We start from the raw sequence: 22,335 nt of genomic DNA, 5'->3' as shown, positions 1-22,335 counted from the left end.
GTTTTTTTTTTTTTTTTCATTTTTTTTTCAATTTTTTTTTTAAAACTTCATTTTTTTATATGGGCACCAAGACTGGACGAGCACCTGTGGATACAAAAGAGAAAGAACACCAAAACACTCGGCAATCTGATTTATACTCGGGGGGCTACGCCCCCTCGTTCAAATCAGATAGCCTCGTGTTTCGGTGCTCTTTCTACTATACCTATCTCGTTATCAGCTTGTGATAATTCCTATTTTATTAAGCATCATACAATATTGCCTGTCTCCTCGACCCCATTAAATCAAATGCGAATTATGATGTAAAAAATCTGCTGCGATCGACATGTTCATTTTAAAGACAAAAGGGTTACAATATGTTTGCGAAATAACAATAACAAGACAGAAGTGATGATGTATGGCAGCCTTATTGATATGCATAAAAATAATACCATGCTAACATTTGAACATATTTGAGGAAAAAAAACAACAATAACAACAAACGTACTAGTGACACAATCTGTTTACGGCGTGGACATAGGACGAGTCACTTACATGAATAGTTTTTATGTTGGAGGTTTGGGAACTGTTTTGTCTGCTTCCAAAGCTAGTCAACATACACAGCAGGGTATATAACAAATACCTGCTAAAGCTTTAGCAAACTTGTCTTGCTCCAACCACAATATGGCATTTTGAATAATAGCTTTCAAATTAATTCGTGATATAGGACAATAGCAAACATCGGTCGAATAGTTATCTCATAATGCGTAAAACGAAGTTGGGTTCAGAATATTTCATTAACCAAAAAGCTCGTATTTATTTTATGTACACTTATTAACATATCTTGAAATTATATACTCCTTAACTATTAAAGGTCAAAGCTTTGATAGTGGCATGTAGCATGAATTTATATTCTTCTTCAAAAGTTATATTAACCATGACCCTGTTGTCAAAAATTATTTCTGTCACCATGTCTTAAGTTGATTGATATATTAGAAAACACATCAAATCTTTTGTGGAAAACTGCAGTGCTCAGAGCTTATATATTAGGCATTAGGGTGGAGTCAATCCTTACCCAGGGGTTATGATTAATTTGACTTTTGTAAATGTCAACTAAGCATACATAAATCTTTATAAATCAGGTGACCCCAGGGGCGAGGCACATATTCACCATATTGCCTATGCCTATGTCAGGTTCACAAAACAATGTTAATGCCAAATATTTAAGTCTCGGCATTGTAGGTTTACAGCATTAAACTTAAGGGTATTTCTTATACAAGTGTATATAAATCACATGACCCCCGGGGCGGAACAAATATTGACCCAAGAAACATGATCAATATCACTTTTGTAAAAGTCCACAAGCCAATGCTACATGCCAAATATCGTAGTTTCACAAAATACGACTTAATTAAATGTGTTCCTATATAAAGTGATTATAAATCAAGTGACCCCGGGGCAGGGCCAATATTGACCCAAGGGACATGTTTTATATAACTTTTGTAGAGGTCCAAAACATGCCAAATATCTAAGCTCTAGGCATTGTAGTTGACACAAATGTGTTTTTCTACCTACAATATCATTAGCTTATGATACACCACAGTGCCTCATATTGCGGCACTATAGGTATTCGCATATTTTTGGAGAAATTCATGTACACCGATTTACTACGTCAATTTAGAAAATGTTTTATGGATAGCAACAATTATCAGCGTAACTATAATCCAATCATAAACGTCATATAAACTGGAAAACCAAAAATATTTAATGTATAACTATGATATAATAAAATTTCCGTTTACATTATTATTTTCAGAAAATAGCGATAACATACTCTAGAGATGAGAAAATATCTGAATATAGAATGTAGACGTAACAAAGCAACGCTATATGTAACTACAATAATGTAATATACACATTAAATAACCAAGTTATGCAGTATTACATGACAATACAAAATGCGGTTTAAAATAACCAAATGTTTACATAGTATTACGCCAGCAGGTATTTGGTTTAAACAATATTTCATTTCAGTCAAATATATTTACACAATATTATTACAATTAAATGCAAAAAGGATTGAGTAGTGAGCTATCTAAGCTTTTTTAGAAACTCTCTCCTTGAAATGAAACAATAGTCGTTAATGATAACATTCATACATAAACAAAATATTGTGTTTTATATTTATCGAAGAAAATGAAAATAAAGAAATTAAGATAAACATTAAGAAGACATTTATTTACATTAAAAGAAAAATATAGAAAATATGAAAGTAGGTATAGCAGGTATTTCATGCTGATATACTAGTCGTATTTGTGAATGGTCCACTTACGACAGCCGCCGGGTATATTCTGTAAACATACTTAAAGCTTATACTGAACAGTTTGTGAATCTATAACAGGGACTCGCTGGCAAAAAATTAAATTGAAGCTGCATATCGAGCGACTTTTCATAGCCGCCACATATAACTTTACAATGTTTTTTTTATGTCGTATAACAATCATTGATATTGTAAAGAAAGTGAGTTTTAGAGTCAGGAAGTCAATTCACATTCTTGAACCTCAGTCTGAAATATAGGATAAAAAAGAACGAAATAAAAAACGTTTCAAGCTCAAAAGTCTTATATTGGCTTACAAGGATTTTAGTACAGGTGTACATAATTGTATCAGAAGTTTCCTTCAAACATTAATTTTGAACTCATATTTCAACCGAACAACGACTGTTTTTATGCTATTTATAGCTCGAAGTTCTGAAAAGGGTACAAGCTTGAACATAAAAATGTCTATTCCGAAAATACAATTTTAACATTACTAAATGTAGAGTATATGGTTCATGCCATCTTGAAATATGTGCCTTTTACACTTTTAAAAAATCCTCGATATAAGGAAGTCTAGCTAGTGTGACCTTAATAATGCTATTTCAATTCGAATGCCCTTACAATTATAAAGTAAGTTCAATGGGAAACGGTTCCGTCGCATGTAAATCCATTTATTGCATTCCATGCTGACTTTCCCGATTTCCGTTTTGGATAGTAATATTTTGCTGCTCTTTATCACACCGGAAGTTACTAAGAAGACCAGCAAGAACTTATCATGGATGGAATACTTCGGTCTACAATAAAATACAACTTACGGATTACAACCTATCAGTATCATTCGTCAAATAATCGGAGAGATATTCCAACAGTAGTTACTGGTAACAAAACGGAAATAATTAAATCATTTTTTAGATATGATTAAAACATGAAACCAAAGACAAGAAACGCAGCTTTTTTTATTAAACGTTATAAAATGGGTGTCGAACCTGTTTGTCAAGGTTGTGGTAAATTCATATGGACCATCATGTGACCTCTGAGGTAGGTTCTCCGCAGGAAGCTTTTACCACAAACCTCGCACGAGTAGGGCCGTATACCAGTGTGGATCTTCATATGTTGACTCCGGTTACTCTTGGTGGAATATATCTTCCCGCATTGCTCACACCGGTATCCATTTCTATCATCCTGAGCTAAAAATAGAAACACTAGATGAGCTAAAAAAAGATAAAAGACGAATACTATTTTGGTGTTTTAATATATTATAGAAATTATTAATAATGAATTACAAGTATACATGTACATGCATGACTTTTATGGCAATTAAGATTAATCAATAAAGCATGTCTTTCTTCTTTATAGATCTATATCCTGTGTTTCTATTATTGTTGCTAGTGTTTGTTCTTTCTGATGTTCCAACGGTGGTAATCAAGTAGTTACCTCCAGTGACAACGTCTTTATTTGTATGTGCTCATTTACACATGTCTGACTGTATTTTTGCATCTGATGTGAAGCAAATGTTAATTTTGACTACGAGAATGACATCTGCTCAGCTAATTGATTTTTAATTGAAATATTGCCAATAGCATTTAACGAGATGGGATCATGAGATTGTCCCGTTTTCTTGCAAAAATGTGTGGGAGTCCATTGAGGTTTTTAACGTGACGGGCGTCGAGATTTTTATACATTTGAAGCAGGTTCGTGTATATACCAATATTCCCTTATTCGTTATGTCTAGAATAACGTTTCTCTTTTTATTGTGTGCAAACTAAGCTAATTCAACAGACGGTCCAGGTTTTATTTTATTGTTTTCTGTGACCCGTTTTTCTATTAGGGAACCCATAAATGGAAAGTGTTCTGAGCAAGCTTTTTTTCTTAAAGTGAGACCGGGTGAATAACAGGCGAACTCACTTTCCGTAAAAAATATTAATTTATTCCTATATATGTTCTATTTAAGATGATCCATGTAGATTTTCAATATTCGTCTTTATGTTGTGTTGGAGCTCTTAAAGAATTCTTTCTAAGCACACATCTTAGTAATGAATGAAAAGCAGATCTTAAACTGACACTTTAACGTTCATATCGTGCATGCAGATGTTAACAAGGTTTTGCCACCTAGTTTTTGACCCCTGATGATAAGCAATTTCAAAACATATACGGACAATAAAAACCATTTCGTCATAAGAAAATAATTAAAATATGTTTGCAGTTTAAACAAAGTTTATTTCAAACAACGATGACAAAATTTGAATATTTTAATAATTTCTTTTTCGTAAACAATGCAATACAATATTACAATAATAAAGAGAGAGAAAAAAACCTGAACTAATATTGATTAAATATGAAAGTGAACAAGGTTTACTTTAACATAACAATAACGTATTATACATGTGTATCAGTACACTACAAATTCAAAGGGGGGATAAAAAAGAAGTACGGTCGAAATTTAAGCTATAGGGCTTATAAGTTCTTCTTTAAATATTATATATGTGTATGAGAGTATTCGTACTACTAGTATTACTTGAAACAATGAAACAATTTTTTTGAAACAATTTGCAGTTCTGCATGGGTTGAAATCTATTTTTAAAATCACTGGGTTTTCTATGCAAAATATAACAATATGAAGCAAAGAAAATAAGTGAACTTACAATCATTCATATTTAGAGATGCACGTATAATGTAAAACTACATGTACATGTATATATATGTCGCATTAAACAAAAAAGATGCCGATCTTTTTTTTAATTAATCCCTATAAGGCAATTATACTTCGCTCTGTTCCGCAACTGTCAGAATCCAATACAGTGTAATCACTTTGGAAACCATGATTTTTATCATATAAATGCTTATAAGAGTACCGTTGGCAGCAATTAAGGTTCTTTTATGAGGAAATCATTAAATTATCAGCAAATAAATCGTTGAAAAGTGTTTCTATATTAAATTCCACATTAGAAAAAGAGTTGGCAAAAGTCCATCAAAGGATGCTTCAGAACAAGTTAAAAAGAACGATATAGTTTTATAAAACCATTTTCCTTGGAATTCTTAGGCCGACCTATTGCATTTAAAGCAACCTCAAAGTTAACCGTCTAATGATGTTGTAGTCAAAGTTTGATAACACTCCAAAAAGAAATTTTCAGGTTTTGTTTTTGCCATTTGTAGCTCTGCAATCACCTATTTCAATTATTAGTATAACTATGACCTTATCATATTTACAAGTTTGCAAATACGCTTAACAGCAGATCAAGAGTTATCCGACCAGTGCTTCTTATTATATGTGCGAGTTTTCACAGAACAAGAATTAATCTGATCAGTGCTTTTAGAGAAGAAGACCATTACTGATCACCGGAATCATCAATGTCATGCTAGTATCTTGCCCTCCAAGTGAGCCAGGATACTTCAAGGACATTAAACTTGAGGAAGACTTTAAGAAAAGTAAAAAGATTCAAGTAATAATTTACATGTTATTGTTATTAATGACTGATTTGGCAGTTGGTACGAGCGCCAGTAAATACCAATATATTTCTTCTACGTGATAAACGCAGTCAGGGCTTCTTTGCATGCATATTTTGACCCCTTTTTGGTGATTTGCGTAAATTGTAATTGCCCTTTGCAATATGTATTTTTTTTTGTTCGCTTCACAATATTTTACTTTTAAAAACATATTCAAAATGTTCATAAAAATGAGCATGAATCTGGAGGCAATTTACGAAATATGCCGAAATATGCCGTAAATTAACGAGCATATATTAGTATATAATAGCTCCCATGCCTTATTTGAATTTTATATGAGATGCCATGTGAGCCATCATAAAACTTTTGTAAGGGAATCTTTTTGTTACAGACGTCACAAGCGAACGGCTTATGATTAGTGTGGACGGCTCTCAAATGTATATTTTTGTTTCCTTTATTTGAAAAATATCTTTCCGCAAACGTCACACTGGAGGTCTGACTTCATCGTGTTTGTTGACATCTGAAAATAGTGTGCAAAAGATCAGTAAATTTAAACACAATGTATGTGAAATATATTTATTTAATTTATTTTGCTAAACTACACTTTTACAGAAACAAATATTAGGTAAATGCATGCATATAATGAAATACTTGGTAATATGAAAATCTATTACACCTTTTACAAACATTGTACAACAAAATGGATAAGGGTGGTATACAATGTACATGTAAAGTTGAAAGGAATGTGTGAGATAATTCGCCCGTGATTAGTAAAATGCAAGCATGGTTTCAAATTGGTATCTTACTGTTATTTTGTCATTTTCCGTGATCAAGTAAGCCAAACGCAACATCTCGGCGTTTCCATCAAACTTCGGATAATTACTTTTGATAATCGACAAGGTGTTCCAAATGCAAATCATTAGGAGCTATCGCAAACTCTTAACAGTGAATTTGATTGGCGCTGATTTTTACACCTATGCGACAGAAGCAAATTTGCAAATTGAAGATTTTATGATATAAACATGTACATCTATACAATGAAACAGAAAATAATGTGAAACTATGCTTCATGGCGTAGTGTAAGGGGAAGGAACTGCAGACTACATGAGTATTTCCTACTGTCTTTCGTGGAACATTTGCCACTGTTTGTGTAATAAACAAAATCTCATAGCAGTGCCTTACAAGCAAATAAGATGATGTTCACGTAATGGGAAGTACCTCACCATTCAAAGGATGTTATGTGTTAGGTTGATGGTAAACGAGACATCTTAAAAGGAAACAAAAACATACAGTGTACTTTGGAAGAAAGAAAGCAGCAGGCAATTAAAGTTCGATGTTTTAGGGCTTATTGGCGTCAACGTTGACGTCACAGTGCCGTGACAGCTTCCATTTACATTCAATATCCAGATAACATCACTTCAAACTTAGGCAATTGTATCACTTAGAACTTTGATAATTATGTCACTTTGAACATTGAAGTAAAGTTACTTAGAACTTTAGAATTGATGTCAACTTTAGTATTAATGTCACTTAGAACTTTGGAATGATGTCACTAAGAACTTTAGTAATAATAACACTTTGAACTTTGCAATAAAGCAACTTTGAAATGATGTCCCTAAGAACTTCGATAATAAATGTTACTTTGAACTTGCAATAAAGTAACTTAGAACTTTGAAATGATGTCCCTTAGACTTCAACTGGTGATGATGTCACTCAGAACTTTAGCAATGATATCACTTAGAACTTTAGCAATGATATCACTTAGAACTTTAACAATGATATCACTTAGAACTTTAGCAATGATATCACTTAGAACTTTAGCAATGATATCACTTAGAACTTTAGTAATGATATCACTTAGTACTTTAGCAATGATACTTAGAACAGCAATGATATCACTTAGTACTTTAGCAATGATATCACTTAGAACTTTAGCAATGACGCCACTCTGCATTGATCTCTCTCAGAAACTTTAATGTCATTTATTTATATCATTACTAAATATATATAGCAATAATGTCTCGTAGACCTTTAGTAATGATGTCACTTACAAATTTGGCAATCAATGTCACTTATAACTTTGATAATGATGCCATTGGGATCTTTTAGCTATAATCTCTCATAGAACTTTGGCAATAATGACAGTTGGAATTTTGGCAATAATGTCACTTGAGTCTTTAGCAATGATCATTCTTAGAACTTTGGCAATAATAATGTCACTTGGAACTTGAGTATCGATGTTACTTAGAACTTTAGCAATGATGTCATTCAAAACTTTGGCAATAATGTCACTTTGAACTTTATTAATGACGTCACATACAACTTTAGCAATCATGTCATTCAAAACTTTGGCAATGTTGTCATTCAGAACGTCGGTAAGTGCATATTCAAATGAGTGGTCATGTGAGATTTGAGGTAACTCTTATATGGAAAGCCTTTGTTACACACTTTACAAATATGAGGCTTCTCTCCGGTGTGGATTTTCATATGTATACTCCGATTGCTTTTTGTTGTAAGGACCTTCCCACAGACTTGACAAGGGAAACCGGTTTCACACGTACCTGTTGGATCTGAAATTATAATCATAATGTGTACATTAGAACATGGGATAAAACATTGAAATCCTAATTATCTAAGTTTATCCATAAAATGTATATATGACTTATATGATACAGTATTTCTAAAATTTCAGGGTGGATGATCATGTGATATTTGTTTACGGTAATATTGGGCCACCGCAACTGATATATCCCTACTCTAACCTTTGTATAACAATAGATTTAATAACCACAAACATTGACATGTGCTCTTTTGTTAAAAGAGAGGTTGTTATAATCTGAGAATTAGAGAGGTCAGGGATCTATGCACTGGCCGCTACTCGTAAATTTTCCGTTATAATGTTTGAATAATAATATAATTATACCATGTTCAAGGCAAATATTTACCGATTCCAACAATACATATATTTCAATGTAACACGTACCTGTACTTTTACCGATATGCTTGCAGAAATGTGTGACACAATGTTACCACATATTTTTTTATCATAATATTGCCGCATATAAAAAATTCTGCAAGCAAAACGGGAAAAGTAAAAGGGTTGCAATGAATAGTTATTTGCACCATAAGAATCGGCCAGTATTTACTTAGATAGAACATGATGTGAACTATTGAAAAATAGGAGAGATGTAACATAAAAATAGCAAAATAACAAACATAACCAAAAAAAAAGAGTAATGGATGCCCCATTAGCGGTGATCAAAAGTTACCGGAAGCAAATTACTCACCCGGATATTCATAGAATGGTTACAAACATGGTTTTTCAAGTGAAAATAAATAAAACACTTCTTTAAACTTTTTTATTGCCACAATTTAACTCCTAGACTTTAAAACATAGATACTGTATACATGAAGTCCTGAATTTAAAAATAAATACATAAAATAACATCAAAATTTCACCTTTGAACATCAAAATAACTCATATATACATGTAAGTTGTCAGTTGTTACTCCTTGTCGTTTGAAATTCACCTCCATGTAAACTTGAAATTATATTATTTAATAATTAAGATAACTGATTTATATAGAAACAAAGCATGATGAAAATTGATTGAGCAGGTGTGATCAAGAGATTAAGTTTTTAACCAGAACATTTAGCGCAAAAATCTCTATATGAATTTCCTTTACAGTATTATGAAGTTTTCCTTAAAAAAATACACTCTTTAAGACATAATCTATTATTATTGCAATAGTCACGCCATTCGTCCAATTCCATTTTCTGTTTACAGAAAGAAAGGTTAGGTTACTGTCACATTTTGAGAATGGTATTGTATCGTCATCGCGGAAAAATGGTCCAAATCTCGTATAAAAGTTGTTATTGCAAACGAACGGCACGCAGCTTGTATCTACCGAGGAATGTAACATTTCACACTTATTCTACATCTTATAATGGCAAGCCATGTGAGATCTAAGGTAACTTTTGAAAGAAAACCCCTTGTTACAAACGGGGCACTTGTGTGGCTTCTCTCCAGTGTGAATCTTCATATGTATTCCACGATTGCCTTTAGTAGTGAGCACTTTACCACATACTTCACATGGAAAACCATTCTCTGTAAAAAGAAAATGTTTCATATTTTTATACTTGTACTTTCACTATGGCATTGGTTTTATTCTAACTATTAAAGAACTACCATGATAAACCCTTTATTAAGACCACAAACGAAATTGAACCAAAGTGGTAAGAGTGAGCGGGGCGGTCTTAATTCCAAAGTAGTTTTACGTAGGGGGTCGACTGTTTAATAAAAATTACTAAAACATATTATATTGGGTACTAATTTTTGTATAGCAGAACTTCTGCTTAAAACGAGTTATTCGGAGACTTAGTATCCCTACACCAATCATTTGACTATGTCATATTAATCTAACAAAGGTTACAAATAATCCACATGAATATACTAGTATATATCTAGTGTAAAAATATGCAATATAGCCCATATTCCCTTAGTAACGTGGTTTAATTATGGTTAAAAAAATAAAATAATAATAATAGTGCATTCACAATTTTCATACATCAAGTAAATTGTAAAAAAAAATCAAGGAGCTTTGTAATAAAGACTCTGTTGAACGGTGAATAGTTTTTACACTTCTCGATCAATTAATGATTTTTTTTTTTAAATTTTAACAGTGTTTGCTCATTCATAGTAAAATAACTTAAATATTCTTTAGGATACGGCCTGATATTCAACAATTTTCTGTAGCAGCATCATCCTTATGCATGAACAGTGCATTCAAAGAAAGTTACATAACAACCCGAGCATATATAATATATGAAATGCAAAGAAACTATTGAGGATTAAAAAGTTGGGTTTTCTGGTGTGTTTTATTATTATTATTTTTTTTATTATTTTTTTTGTTGTTATTTTTTCATTCAAAATTAAAGATTTTTTCAATGATGTATAGGCTCGTTTTATTCTTTCTTTGCACATATTGTAGGTCACTGGAATATACTAATATATCTATTGTACTTCAATAACAGGACAAACTCAACACGCATTTTTTTATTCATAGAATCATGCATATTGTGATGAAAATATTGAACAAGTTTACAATAACAAAATTATATGAGTTACACTACATAATTATATATAAATATTGCGAAATTTCTTTAAAACAAAAACGCCGAAGCAAAGAGTAAAAACATCAATGGCCAAATTGCAAAACAACAAAAAAAATCTTCCTCAAAGCACAACATAATGTACAACATGCCCCCAGGATGGGGTCAATGACTACAAGACCAGTATTTGTAACCAAGAATACCCATCCATACATTTATACAACCACTGACATTTATCATCGTCAATCCATGATGAATTATTTAAATAATGGAATAAAGAGAACCATATTAAGCAACAACAAAAAAAAAATAATCAAAGTTCCACCGTTATACATTTTAAAAATATACAAAATAAAATGATAAAATATTAAATAATGCAAAAACTGGAGGATAAAAACGTAACACATAAAAGCAATTACAACACGACATGATACTTCTGGAATATGAACAAGACATTGATAAGAAAAACAAATGACATGATAAAAATACGAATATCTCCGGAAATTAGCAGGGTGTTCGTTGGTCTGGATTATCTGCCCCTAACTGCTAACAAAGATGGTCAGGCATGCCCCAAAATGACAGCCTGTTTAATTTAATGGCGGAAATATTAAATATATGGATCATCTTGAAAACAAATGTTTTAACAGTACACAACGTTTTTACAGTATTGTTTCATCTGCATTAAGTATCGATATAACTCGTTAAAGTATCGATACAACTCCGTAAAGTATCGATAATGTACATCCTCTGGCATATTTATATAGAGGTCAATTTCCTTACATTTAAATTGCTATGTTCACATCTATTTCAATGTCAAGGTGATATTTATCACATGTTCACATTCATGTGCGTCACCATATGACCATTTAAGTTTCCTTTATGCATGAATGACTTATTGCAGATGTTACATTTGAACGGCTTCTCTCCAGTATGAACCCTCATATGTAACGTTCGGTTCCATTTAGTGGACAATACCTTCCCGCAAACATTGCACTGAAATCCCGGCATAGACCGACTCGTCCCTGAAATGATACATGTATAAAAATGTTAATATGCTTACAAGTTTATATAACAAATGGCCTTTAAGAACTAGCAAATATTTGGAAATCATTCTTAATATACACATACATGTATTTACTGAAGTAACGATCAAAGTTACGGGTTTCATGGAATATAATTAGACAGCATCTGATATTTATCAACCAATCGAAATCAAGTATATTGCCAGAAGCAGCATATGGGTCACTTTAGCGCAACTCACTGCGCATGCGCGCGGCTATTTTTGAATAAAATTTGAATGGCTTTACGCCATCTATTGTTGGTTTGGTTTTATAGTATATACATAGATACCTAATCAATTTGTGTAATAAGTAATAAGTTTTTATAATTCATGAACGATTAATGATTTTTTTTTTTGGATTTTTTTTAAAGGTGTTTGCTCATCTATAGCAAAATAACTTGAATATTCTTTAGGAAACATTTTGTAATACTGCCTATGGCTTTTAATATTTAGCTGACTTAACATTAGTTAAAGTGACACTATGCTCATATTTTCATAGTCAAGTTGAGCTGAATTGACTCTTTATTTCAAACGATTGACTGTTAAAATAATGTTTGACAGTTTATTTTTGGAACAAAATTTTAAGGACGAAATTTAAAACCTGCCTTAAATATAAAAAAGTCTGCCCCACTCTTTAATTTAAACTGAACGTTTCATGTAAGTTCTAATTGTTATTTACAGAAATTCCGTATCGATTCGGGGGTTCTTTATTGTTGCTATGAAATAAATAATTAAATTAAAAAGTAAATATGGCAATACAAAATTTTTATTTTGACTCTCACCTGTTCACTCACTGTATACCCTTGAATGGACGAAATGTCACTTTAAGTTAAAGTAAACAAAAGTTTTGAACAACTGGGCCTTTGTCTGTAGCCGCATCGTCCGCATGATTGGACAACCCGAACATATATAATAAATGAAAAGCTAACACTACAGTATAGTGATGGTTAAAGTTGCTTTTATTTTGGTATTTTTTGTTTTTATCTAAATTTAAGATTTCAACAATGATGTATACAGGCTCATTTTGAATTGATATTGTAGGTCATTGGATTATACTAACATATATTTTATATTTATACAAGAGGACAAACTCAACACGCCATTTTTTTATTTCATTTATAGAATCGTGCATCTAGTGACGAAAATATTGAAAAGAATAGTTGACAATGAAAGAATTATGAATTACAGTACATGTTTATAACATTGAGAATTTTCTTGACAACAAAAACATCCACGCACGGAATAAATATACCAATTTTCAAGATGCAGAAAACAAGTTCATGTTCCCTAGAGCACAACGTTAACATTCCCACAGGATGGGGTCAATACACTGGCCTACAGACTACAAGATCAGTAGCTGAAACCAGGAACATCCATCCATTTACATACCCACACATCCATCTGATCATCAACCCATGAATAATAATATAAGAAATAGAATAAAGAGAAACATAATTAAGCAAAAACAACAACAACAAATAACTGTCAAACATTTGAAAATATAACAAGATATAATGATTAGATACTGAAAAAAAAGTCACATATAAAAGCAATTACAAAACGGCATGATATAACTGAGATATGAACACAACATTATTAGAAAAACATATGACATGAAAAAATACGAATGTCTCCGGAATTAAGTTATCAGGATATTCGTTGGTCGGCATTACCTGCCCCTAACTACTGACACAGAGTGTCAGGGTCAGACACGCGCCAAAATGTCAGCAGTCTATACTATAGTCGGCTGTTCAAGTAACGGGAAAATGTTAAATATATGGATCATCTTGAAAACAAATGTTTAACGGTAAACACTGGGAACCAGAATCTTTTTAAAGTATTGAACATCTGCTTAAAGTATTGATACAGCTCCTTAAAGTATTGATATAATTCCTTAAAGTATCGATACACATTAAAGTGTCGATTCAACTCCGTAAAGTATCAATAATGTACATCCTCTGGCATACTTATATACGGGTCACTTTCGTTACATTTAAATTGCTATGTTCACATCTATTTCAATGTCAAGGTGATATTTATCACATGTTCACATTCATGTGCGTCACCATATGACCATTTAAGTTTCCTCTATGTATGAATGACTTATTGCAGATGTTACACGTGAACGGCTTCTCTCCAGTATGAACTCTCATATGTAACGTTCGGTTCCATTTAGTGGACAATACCTTCCCGCAAACATTGCACTGAAATCCCGGCGTAGACCGACTCGTCCCTGCAATGATATATAAATTAAAATGTTAATATGCTTACAAGTTTATATAACAAATGACCTTTAAGAACTAGCAAATATTTGAAAACCATTCTTATAATATACACATACATGTATTTACTGAGTAACGATCAAAGTACTGACAGTATTGAATAAGGGCAGTTTGATCTGATATATTTAGACAGTATCTGATATTTATCAACCAATCAAAATCAAGCATATTGCCAGTAGCAGCATATGGGTCACTTTAGCGCCACTCACTGCGCATGCGCGCGGCTATTTTGGAATAAAGTTTGAATGACATTATTATTATATTATTTACGCAACCTATTGTTGGTTTAGTTTTATAGTATATACATAGATACCTAATCAAGTAGTGTAATAAGTTTTTACAATTCATGAACGATTAATGATTTTTTTTTTCGATTTTTTAAAAGTGTTTGCTAATCTATAGCAAAATAACTTTTAAATTCTTTCGGAAACATTTTGTAATATTGCCTATGGATTCTTATATTTAGCTGACGAACATGTTAAAATTTAACATTAGTTAAAGTAACACTATGCTCATATTTTCATAGTCAAGTTGAGCTGAATTGACTCTTTATTTCAAACGATTGACTGTTAAAATAATGTTTGACAAACAGTTTATTTTTGGAACAAAATTTTAAGGATAAAAATTAAAACCTGCCTTAAATATAAAAAAGTCTGCCCCACTCTTTAATATAAACTAAACGTTTCATATTAGTTCTAATTGTTATTAACAGAAATTCCGTTTTGATCCGGGGGTTATTTATTGTTTATATGAAATAGATTATTAAATTAAAAAGAAATTATGGCAGTACAAAAATTTATGTTCACTTGAATGGACATAATGTCACTTTAAGTTAAAGTAAACAAAAGTTTTGAACAACTTGGCCTTGGTTTGTAGCCACATCGTCCGCATTATTGGACAACCCGAACATATATGATACATGGAAAGCTAACACTACATTGAGGATTAAAATGTTTTTGTTTGTTTGTTCTTTTTATGTCAATTTAAGATTTCAACAATGATGTGTACAGGCTTATTTTGTCTATAGTTTGCAGATAAAGGGAATTGATATTGTAGGTCATTGGATTATACTAACATATATTTTATATTTATACAAGAGGACAAAAACACAACACGCCATATTTTATTTTATTTATAAAATCGTGCATCTAGTGACGAAAATATTGACAATGAAAGAATTATGAATTACATTACATGTTTATAAAATTGAGAATTTTCTTGACAACAAAAACATCCACGCAAGGAATAAACATACCAATTTTCAAGATGCAGAAAACAAGTTCATGTTCCCTAGAGCACAACATTGCCACGGGATGGGGTCAATACACTGGCTCACATATTACAAGATCAGTAGCTGAAACCAGGAACATCCATCCATTTACATACCCACACATCCATCTGATCATCAACCCATGAATAATAATATAAGAAATAGAATAAAGAGAAACATAATTAAGCAAAAACAACAACAACAACAAATAATAATCAAACTTCCACTGTCAAACATTTGAAAATATAACAAGATATAATGATTAGATACTGAATAATGCAAAAACTGGATAGAAAAAAAGTCACAAATAAAAGCAATTACAAAACGGCATGATATAACTGAGATATGAACACAGCATTATTAGAAAAACAAATGACATGAAAAAATACGAATGTCTCCGGAATTAAGTTATCAGGATATTCGTTGGTCGGCATTACCTGCCCCTAACTGCTGACACAGAGTGTCAGGGTCAGACACGCGCCAAAATGTCAGCAGTCTATACTATAGTCGGCTGTTCAAGTAACGGGAAAATGTTAAATATATGGATCATCTTGAAAACAAATGTTATCAGTAAACACTGGGAACCAGAATCTTTTTAAAGTATTGAACATCTGCTTAAAGTATTGATACAGCTCCTTAAAGTATTGATATAATTCCTTAAAGTATCGATACACATTAAAGTATTGATTCAACTCCGTAAAGTATCAATAATGTATATCCTCTGGCATTATTATATACGGGTCACTTTCGTTACATTTAAATTGCTAAATTCCCATCTGTTTCAATGTCAAGGTGATATTTATCACATGTTCACATTCATGTGCGTCACCATATGACCATTTAAGTTTCCTCTATGTATGAATGACTTATTGCAGATGTTACACGTGAACGGCTTCTCTCCAGTATGAACTCTCATATGTAACGTTCGGTTCCCTTTAGTGGACAATACCTTCCCGCAAACATTGCACTGAAATCCCGGCATAGACCGACTCGTCCCTGCAATGATATATAAATTAAAATGTTAATATGCTTACAAGTTTATATAACAAATGACCTTTAACAACTAGCAAATATTTGAAAACCATTCTTAATATACACATACACTGTACATGTATTTACTGAGTAACGATCAAAGTACTGACAGTATTGAATAAGGGCAGTTTGATCTGATATATTTAGACAGTATCTGATATTTATCAACCAATCAAAATCAAGCATATTGCCAGTAGCAGCATATGGGTCACTTTAGCGCCACTCACTGCGCATGCGCGCGGCTATTTTGGAATAAAGTTTGAATGACATTATTATTATATTATTTACGCAACCTATTGTTGGTTTGGTTTTATAGTATGTACATAGATACCTAATCAAGTAGTGTAATAAGTTTTTACAATTCATGAACGATTAATGATTTTTTTTCTATTTTTTAAAGGTGTTTGCTCATCTATAGCAAAATAACTTTTAAATTCTTTCGGAAACATTTTGTAATAATGCCTATAGATTCTTATATTTAGCTGACGAACATGTTAAAATTTAACATTAGTTAAAGTGACACTATGCTCATATTTTCATAGTCAAGTTGAGCTGAATTGACTCTTTATTTCAAACGATTGACTGTTAAAATAATGTTTGACAAACAGTTTATTTTTGGAACAAAATTTTAAGGATAAAATTTAAAACCTGCCTTAAATATAAAAAAGTCTGCCCCACTCTTTAATATAAACTAAACGTTTCATATAAGTTCTAATTGTTATTAACAGAAATTCCGTTTTGATCCGGGGGTTATTTATTGAAATAGATTATTAAATAAAAAAGTAATTATGGCAGTACAAAAATTCATGTTCACTTGAATGGACATAATGTCACTTTAAGTTAAAGTAAACAAAAGTTTTGAACAACTTGGCCTTTGTTTGTAGCCACATCGTCCGCATGATTGGACAACCCGAACATATATGATACATGGAAAGCTAACACTAAATTGAGGATTAAAATGGGGTTTTTTTTGTTTGTTCTTTTTATGTCAATTTAAGATTTCAACAATGATGTATACAGGCTTATTTTGTCTATAGTTTGCAGATAAAGGGAATTGATATTGTAGGTCATTGGATTATACTAACATATATTTTATATTTATACAAGAGGACAAACACAACACGCTATATTTTATTTTATTCATAAAATCGTGCATCTAGTGACGAAAATATTGATAATGAAAGAATTATGAATTACAGTACATGTTTATAACATTGAGAATTTTCTTGACAACAAAAACATCCACGCACGGAATAAACATACCAATTTTCAAGATGCAGAAAACAAGTTCATGTTCCCTAGAGCACAACATTGCCACGGGATGGGGTCAATACACTGGCTCACATATTACAAGATCAGTAGCTGAAACCAGGAACATCCATCCATTTACATACCCACACATCCATCTGATCATCAACCAATGAATAATAATATAAGAAATAGAATAAAGAGAAACATAATTAAGCAAAAACAACAACAACAAATAATAATCAAACTTCCACTGTCAAACATTTGAAAATATAACAAGATATAATGATAAGATACTGAATAATGCAAAAACTGGATAGAAAAAAAAGTCACACATAAAAGCAATTACAAAACGGCATGATATAACTGAGATATGAACACAGCATTATTAGAAAAACAAATGACATGGAAAAATACGAATGTCTCCGGAATTAAGTTATCAGGATATTCGTTGGTCGGCATTTCCTGCCCCTAACTACTGACACAGAGTGTCAGGGTCAGACACGCGCCAAAATGTCAGCAGTCTATACTATAGTCGGCTGTTCAAGTAACGGGAAAATGTTAAATATATGGATCATCTTGAAAACAAATGTTATCAGTAAACACTGGGAACCAGAATCTTTTTAAAGTATTGAACATCTGCTTAAAGTATTGATACAGCTCCTTAAAGTATTGATATAATTCCTTAAAGTATCGATACACATTAAAGTATTGATTCAACTCCGTAAAGTATCAATAATGTACATCCTCTGGCATACTTACATACGGGTCACTTTCGTTACATTTAAATTGCTAAATTCCCATCTGTTTCAATGTCAAGGTGATATTTATCACATGTTCACATTCATGTGCGTCACCATATGACCATTTAAGTTTCCTCTATGCATGAATGATTTATTACAGATGTTACATTTGAACGGCTTCTCTCCAGTATGAACTCTCATATGTAACGTTCGGTTCCCTTTAGTTGACAATACCTTCCCGCAAACATTGCACTGAAATCCCGGCATAGACCGACTCGTCCCTGCAATGATATATAAATTAAAATGTTAATGCCCTTACTAGTATATATTAAAAATGAAGCTTTACAACTGCCAAATATTTAAAAGCATTCTTAATTTACACACATGCATGTATGTTTACAAAAGTAATGATCAAAGTACTGTTAATATATATAATAAGGGCACGAGTATGATGGGATAATATTATATTTGGACAGCATCTGATATAAATCAACCAATCGCAATCAAATATATTGCCAATTGTTGAACCGCTTGATGAAGAGGACATTTTTGGACATAAAATACACTGGTGTTAAGTATGGTATTATAATTTAAGACGATGAAATATCACGAAAACGGCATATAAAAGAGTAGACAAAAAATTCATATTAAAACAAGTCATAAGAAGACGATATCTAAACAAATGTCGTCAATATTAGACATATTATATCCATCAACAGTACATGTAGTTCATAATCAAGTCTAATACAAAGTGTCGGTATTTTATTCTGTCTTCACATAGAAGTAAGATCAAAATAATTTCATATTACAGTTGAGTCCAGTCACCATCATTTTGTTCTTTACAGTTTATACAAAAGAAAACATAACTCCACATTTATATAAAGTCTTACGTATAATATATCCATCATTCCAATGAGGATACGATTTACAATATAAAACTTGACTTCGTCTGAAAATCGGTGAGAAGTTACTCTATTACAACAAGCAATTATCATAGTATTGCAAGCAATCCATAAGTCCCCTACCGGTAAGAGCCCAAGCAACATTCTGAAGGGCCATTGGCCATTCACTTAGGTTCCTATTTTAAGTAAATTTGTTGAAAAAGTTCTTTAAAAGTGATCACAGGAAACAGTTTTTATGTACAGACAGACGGACTGAAGGACACTCTAAAGTTATTTTTTAAACATCCCTGTTATCAAAATATAACATTTTTAAAATCCTATCATGATTGAAGAAGTTGATGTAAAAATTACCAATTTCTCAAAAAAAGTCTAAGTTCAAAAGGGGCATAATTCTGGAAATAGTCTTGCTAGAGTATTGAACACTCACAAATGTTGAGTGACAATAAGAAACATTTATATGAAGTTTGAAGTAGATACATTCAGAAAAAGAAGTTATTAAAAAAAACAATGTTTTTTTCATGAAAAGTTTAAGTTCAAGGGAGGTAATTCTGATAAATTTTGTGCTAGAGTTGTAAACCTTGTCACATATGATGTGGTTGATGACAAGCAACTTATATTTAAAGTTTGAAGAAAATACCTTAAGAAATAAAGAACTTATAGTGAAAAAACTTAAAAACTAGAATCAGAAATCTTGAAATTCAGTCTATTTGTTGCCATAGCAACCAGAATTTTCAACATAGGAAGATAAAAAAGGATGTGCATAATTTCCATACTGCCATCTACCCATATGTCAAAGTTTCATAAACATATTTTCAGTACTTTTTGTGTTATCACTGGATCCAGGTTATGTGTAAAATTTGCCATATTTTCAGTTTATTTGTTGCCATAGCAACCAGAATTTTCAACATAGGAAGAAAAGAAAAAAGACGTGCATAATCTACATACTGCCATCTATCCATATATCAAGTTTCATAAAAATATTTTCAGTACTTTTTGCATTATCGCGGGATCCAGGTTATGTGTAAAATTTGCCATATTTTCAGTCTATTTGTTGCCATAGCAACCAGAATTTTCAACATAGGAAGAAAAGAAAAAGACGTGCATAATCTCCATACTGCCATCTATCCATATATCAAGTTTCATTAAAATATTTTCAGTACTTTTTGCGTTATCGCGGGATCCAGTTTTGTGGACGGACGGACTGACGGACGGACAGACGGACGGACTGACGGACGGACAGACGGACGGAGGGTAAACCTAAAGTCCCCTCCGGTAAACCGGTAGGGGACTAAAAACATTGCGACCGGGTCTTCATTTACTTAAACAATTGACTATCCGAATAATAAAATAAAAGAAACATGGGCATTTTGGGAGCTTCGGTACACCTCGCAGATTAGCAGTAATATTTGTACTTATCTGAAGTTTTTTTTGACGGAAAAAGTCGAAAAGTTGCAATTTGATGTGGTTCTTTATTTCGTAAAGAACTTGGTAACAAAAGTCAGTAATACAAACTGAATGCTTACAAGGTAATTTCTTTTCAGTCGGTAATTTCTTTCTTTTTCAAAATTATTATCATGATGATATAACTTGTCTTACTGTCTTAACTTTTGCGTCTTTTTTATACTTAAAATATATTATAAATAATATTTCCTGTATAATTTGCTGTACGGGAAATTTTCTTCTGAAAAACTTAAGTGCCAATTTTTGTAAACCTGTACCCGTTTCAAACAAAATAGTGGTACCCTTAATGTCTAAATATTATAAAACTATGTCGTAAATATAAATATGAAAATATTTCCTAGTTTACTAAACAACATACTTTTTATTTCACGATATCAATGCACACAATATATACATGTAAAAATACTGTATTGCACAACGACTACAGATATCAGTCACAGTTTGATAGTTATTTTGAGAAGTTTATGCACAAGTTAACTGAAATAAACGAACTAGTATACTTATTTTTATAATTAAATAATCTATTATAACCAATTATCAAGTAAGTCGTTATTTGTTGCAGACGACATTACATCCAGGAGTAAAATTTATTTTCTTTACTGGCTTATTCTGAGTTAATAAATACCTGATTTTTAATGGCATAGTACCAGATTAGCACAATACAATACTAGCATAGCACCAGACTGTAATCGAATTTCAGGTTAGCATAATACCAGACAAGCTTAGTACTTAGTCTAGCATAGTACAGCATAGCACCAGACTATCATAGAATTTCAGGTTAGCATAGTTCCAGTCTAATAAGTCTACCAAAGAATTCTAATACTAGCATTTTACCAGAAAGGTGTAGTCGTAGTACAAAATTAAACAGCGTAAATATAAAATTTTGCCAGTGATTTTACAATATTATACATGTACGTAAGTGAATTGAAAATAGAATTATAATAATTCGCCAGTGGCATTTCAATAAAATAAAATAGTGGTTTAAGAATAGAATTCGACAATGGCGTCAACATTAAATTTGCCCGTGGCACAACAATAGAATCAGCTATAGGTATTAACAATAGAAATGACGTTAAAATAATGTTCGTGTGGTGACATTATAATAAAATTCGTCTGTGGCTAAGGTATGAAAATCGACATTTGCGTAATAAATAATTCGCCAGTGTCATTGAATTAGAATACACCAATAAATAGATGACCGTTGATTCAAAATGAGCTACCATCACTAGTTAATGTGTAGAATGAGACATGATGCATGTATAATATATGAGCCGTGTCACGACAAAACCAACATAATGGGTTTGTGACCAGCATGGATCCAGACCAGCCTGCGCATCTGCACAGTCTGATCAGGATCCGTGCTGTTCGCTTACAAATCCTATAACAAGTAAAGAAACTGATAGCGAACAGCATGGATCCTGATCAGACTGCGCGGATGCGCAGACTGGTCTGGATCCATGCTGATCGCAAACCCATAATGTTGGTTTT

The 22,335-nt window shown here is 32.0% G+C and overlaps 1 protein-coding gene across 6 annotated transcripts in view; it reads right to left on the bottom strand.

Moving 5' to 3' along the window:
* Window positions 1-2,404: 2,404 nt before the first annotated feature.
* The window catches only part of LOC132757472 (sal-like protein 1), a 118,346-nt gene continuing 98,415 nt past the window's right edge, over window positions 2,405-22,335 (bottom strand). Inside the window, exons 5-6 of one of the 6 annotated variants that reach the window (XM_060748988.1) lie at window positions 3,280-3,480; window positions 2,405-2,542 (exon numbers count right to left, since the gene is read on the bottom strand). In XM_060748988.1, the coding sequence (XP_060604971.1) occupies window positions 3,287-3,480 (194 nt within the window). In that variant the 3' untranslated portion in view covers window positions 2,405-2,542; window positions 3,280-3,286. Of the gene's footprint in view, window positions 2,543-3,279; window positions 3,481-7,982; window positions 8,308-9,139; window positions 9,846-10,777; window positions 11,568-15,669; window positions 16,458-18,292; window positions 18,766-22,335 lie in introns of those variants that run through there. The other 5 variants (XR_009629487.1, XM_060748927.1, XM_060749082.1 and 2 more) reach the window with 5 other exon arrangements.

This window comes from Ruditapes philippinarum, unplaced genomic scaffold (assembly GCF_026571515.1).
Source record: "Ruditapes philippinarum isolate M1 unplaced genomic scaffold, ASM2657151v2 ctg4760_1_1_1_1, whole genome shotgun sequence".
Lineage (NCBI taxonomy): Eukaryota > Metazoa > Mollusca > Bivalvia > Venerida > Veneridae > Ruditapes > Ruditapes philippinarum.
The sequence above is the reverse complement of the archived record's forward strand: the minus strand, read 5'-3'. Positions and strand labels throughout refer to the sequence as shown.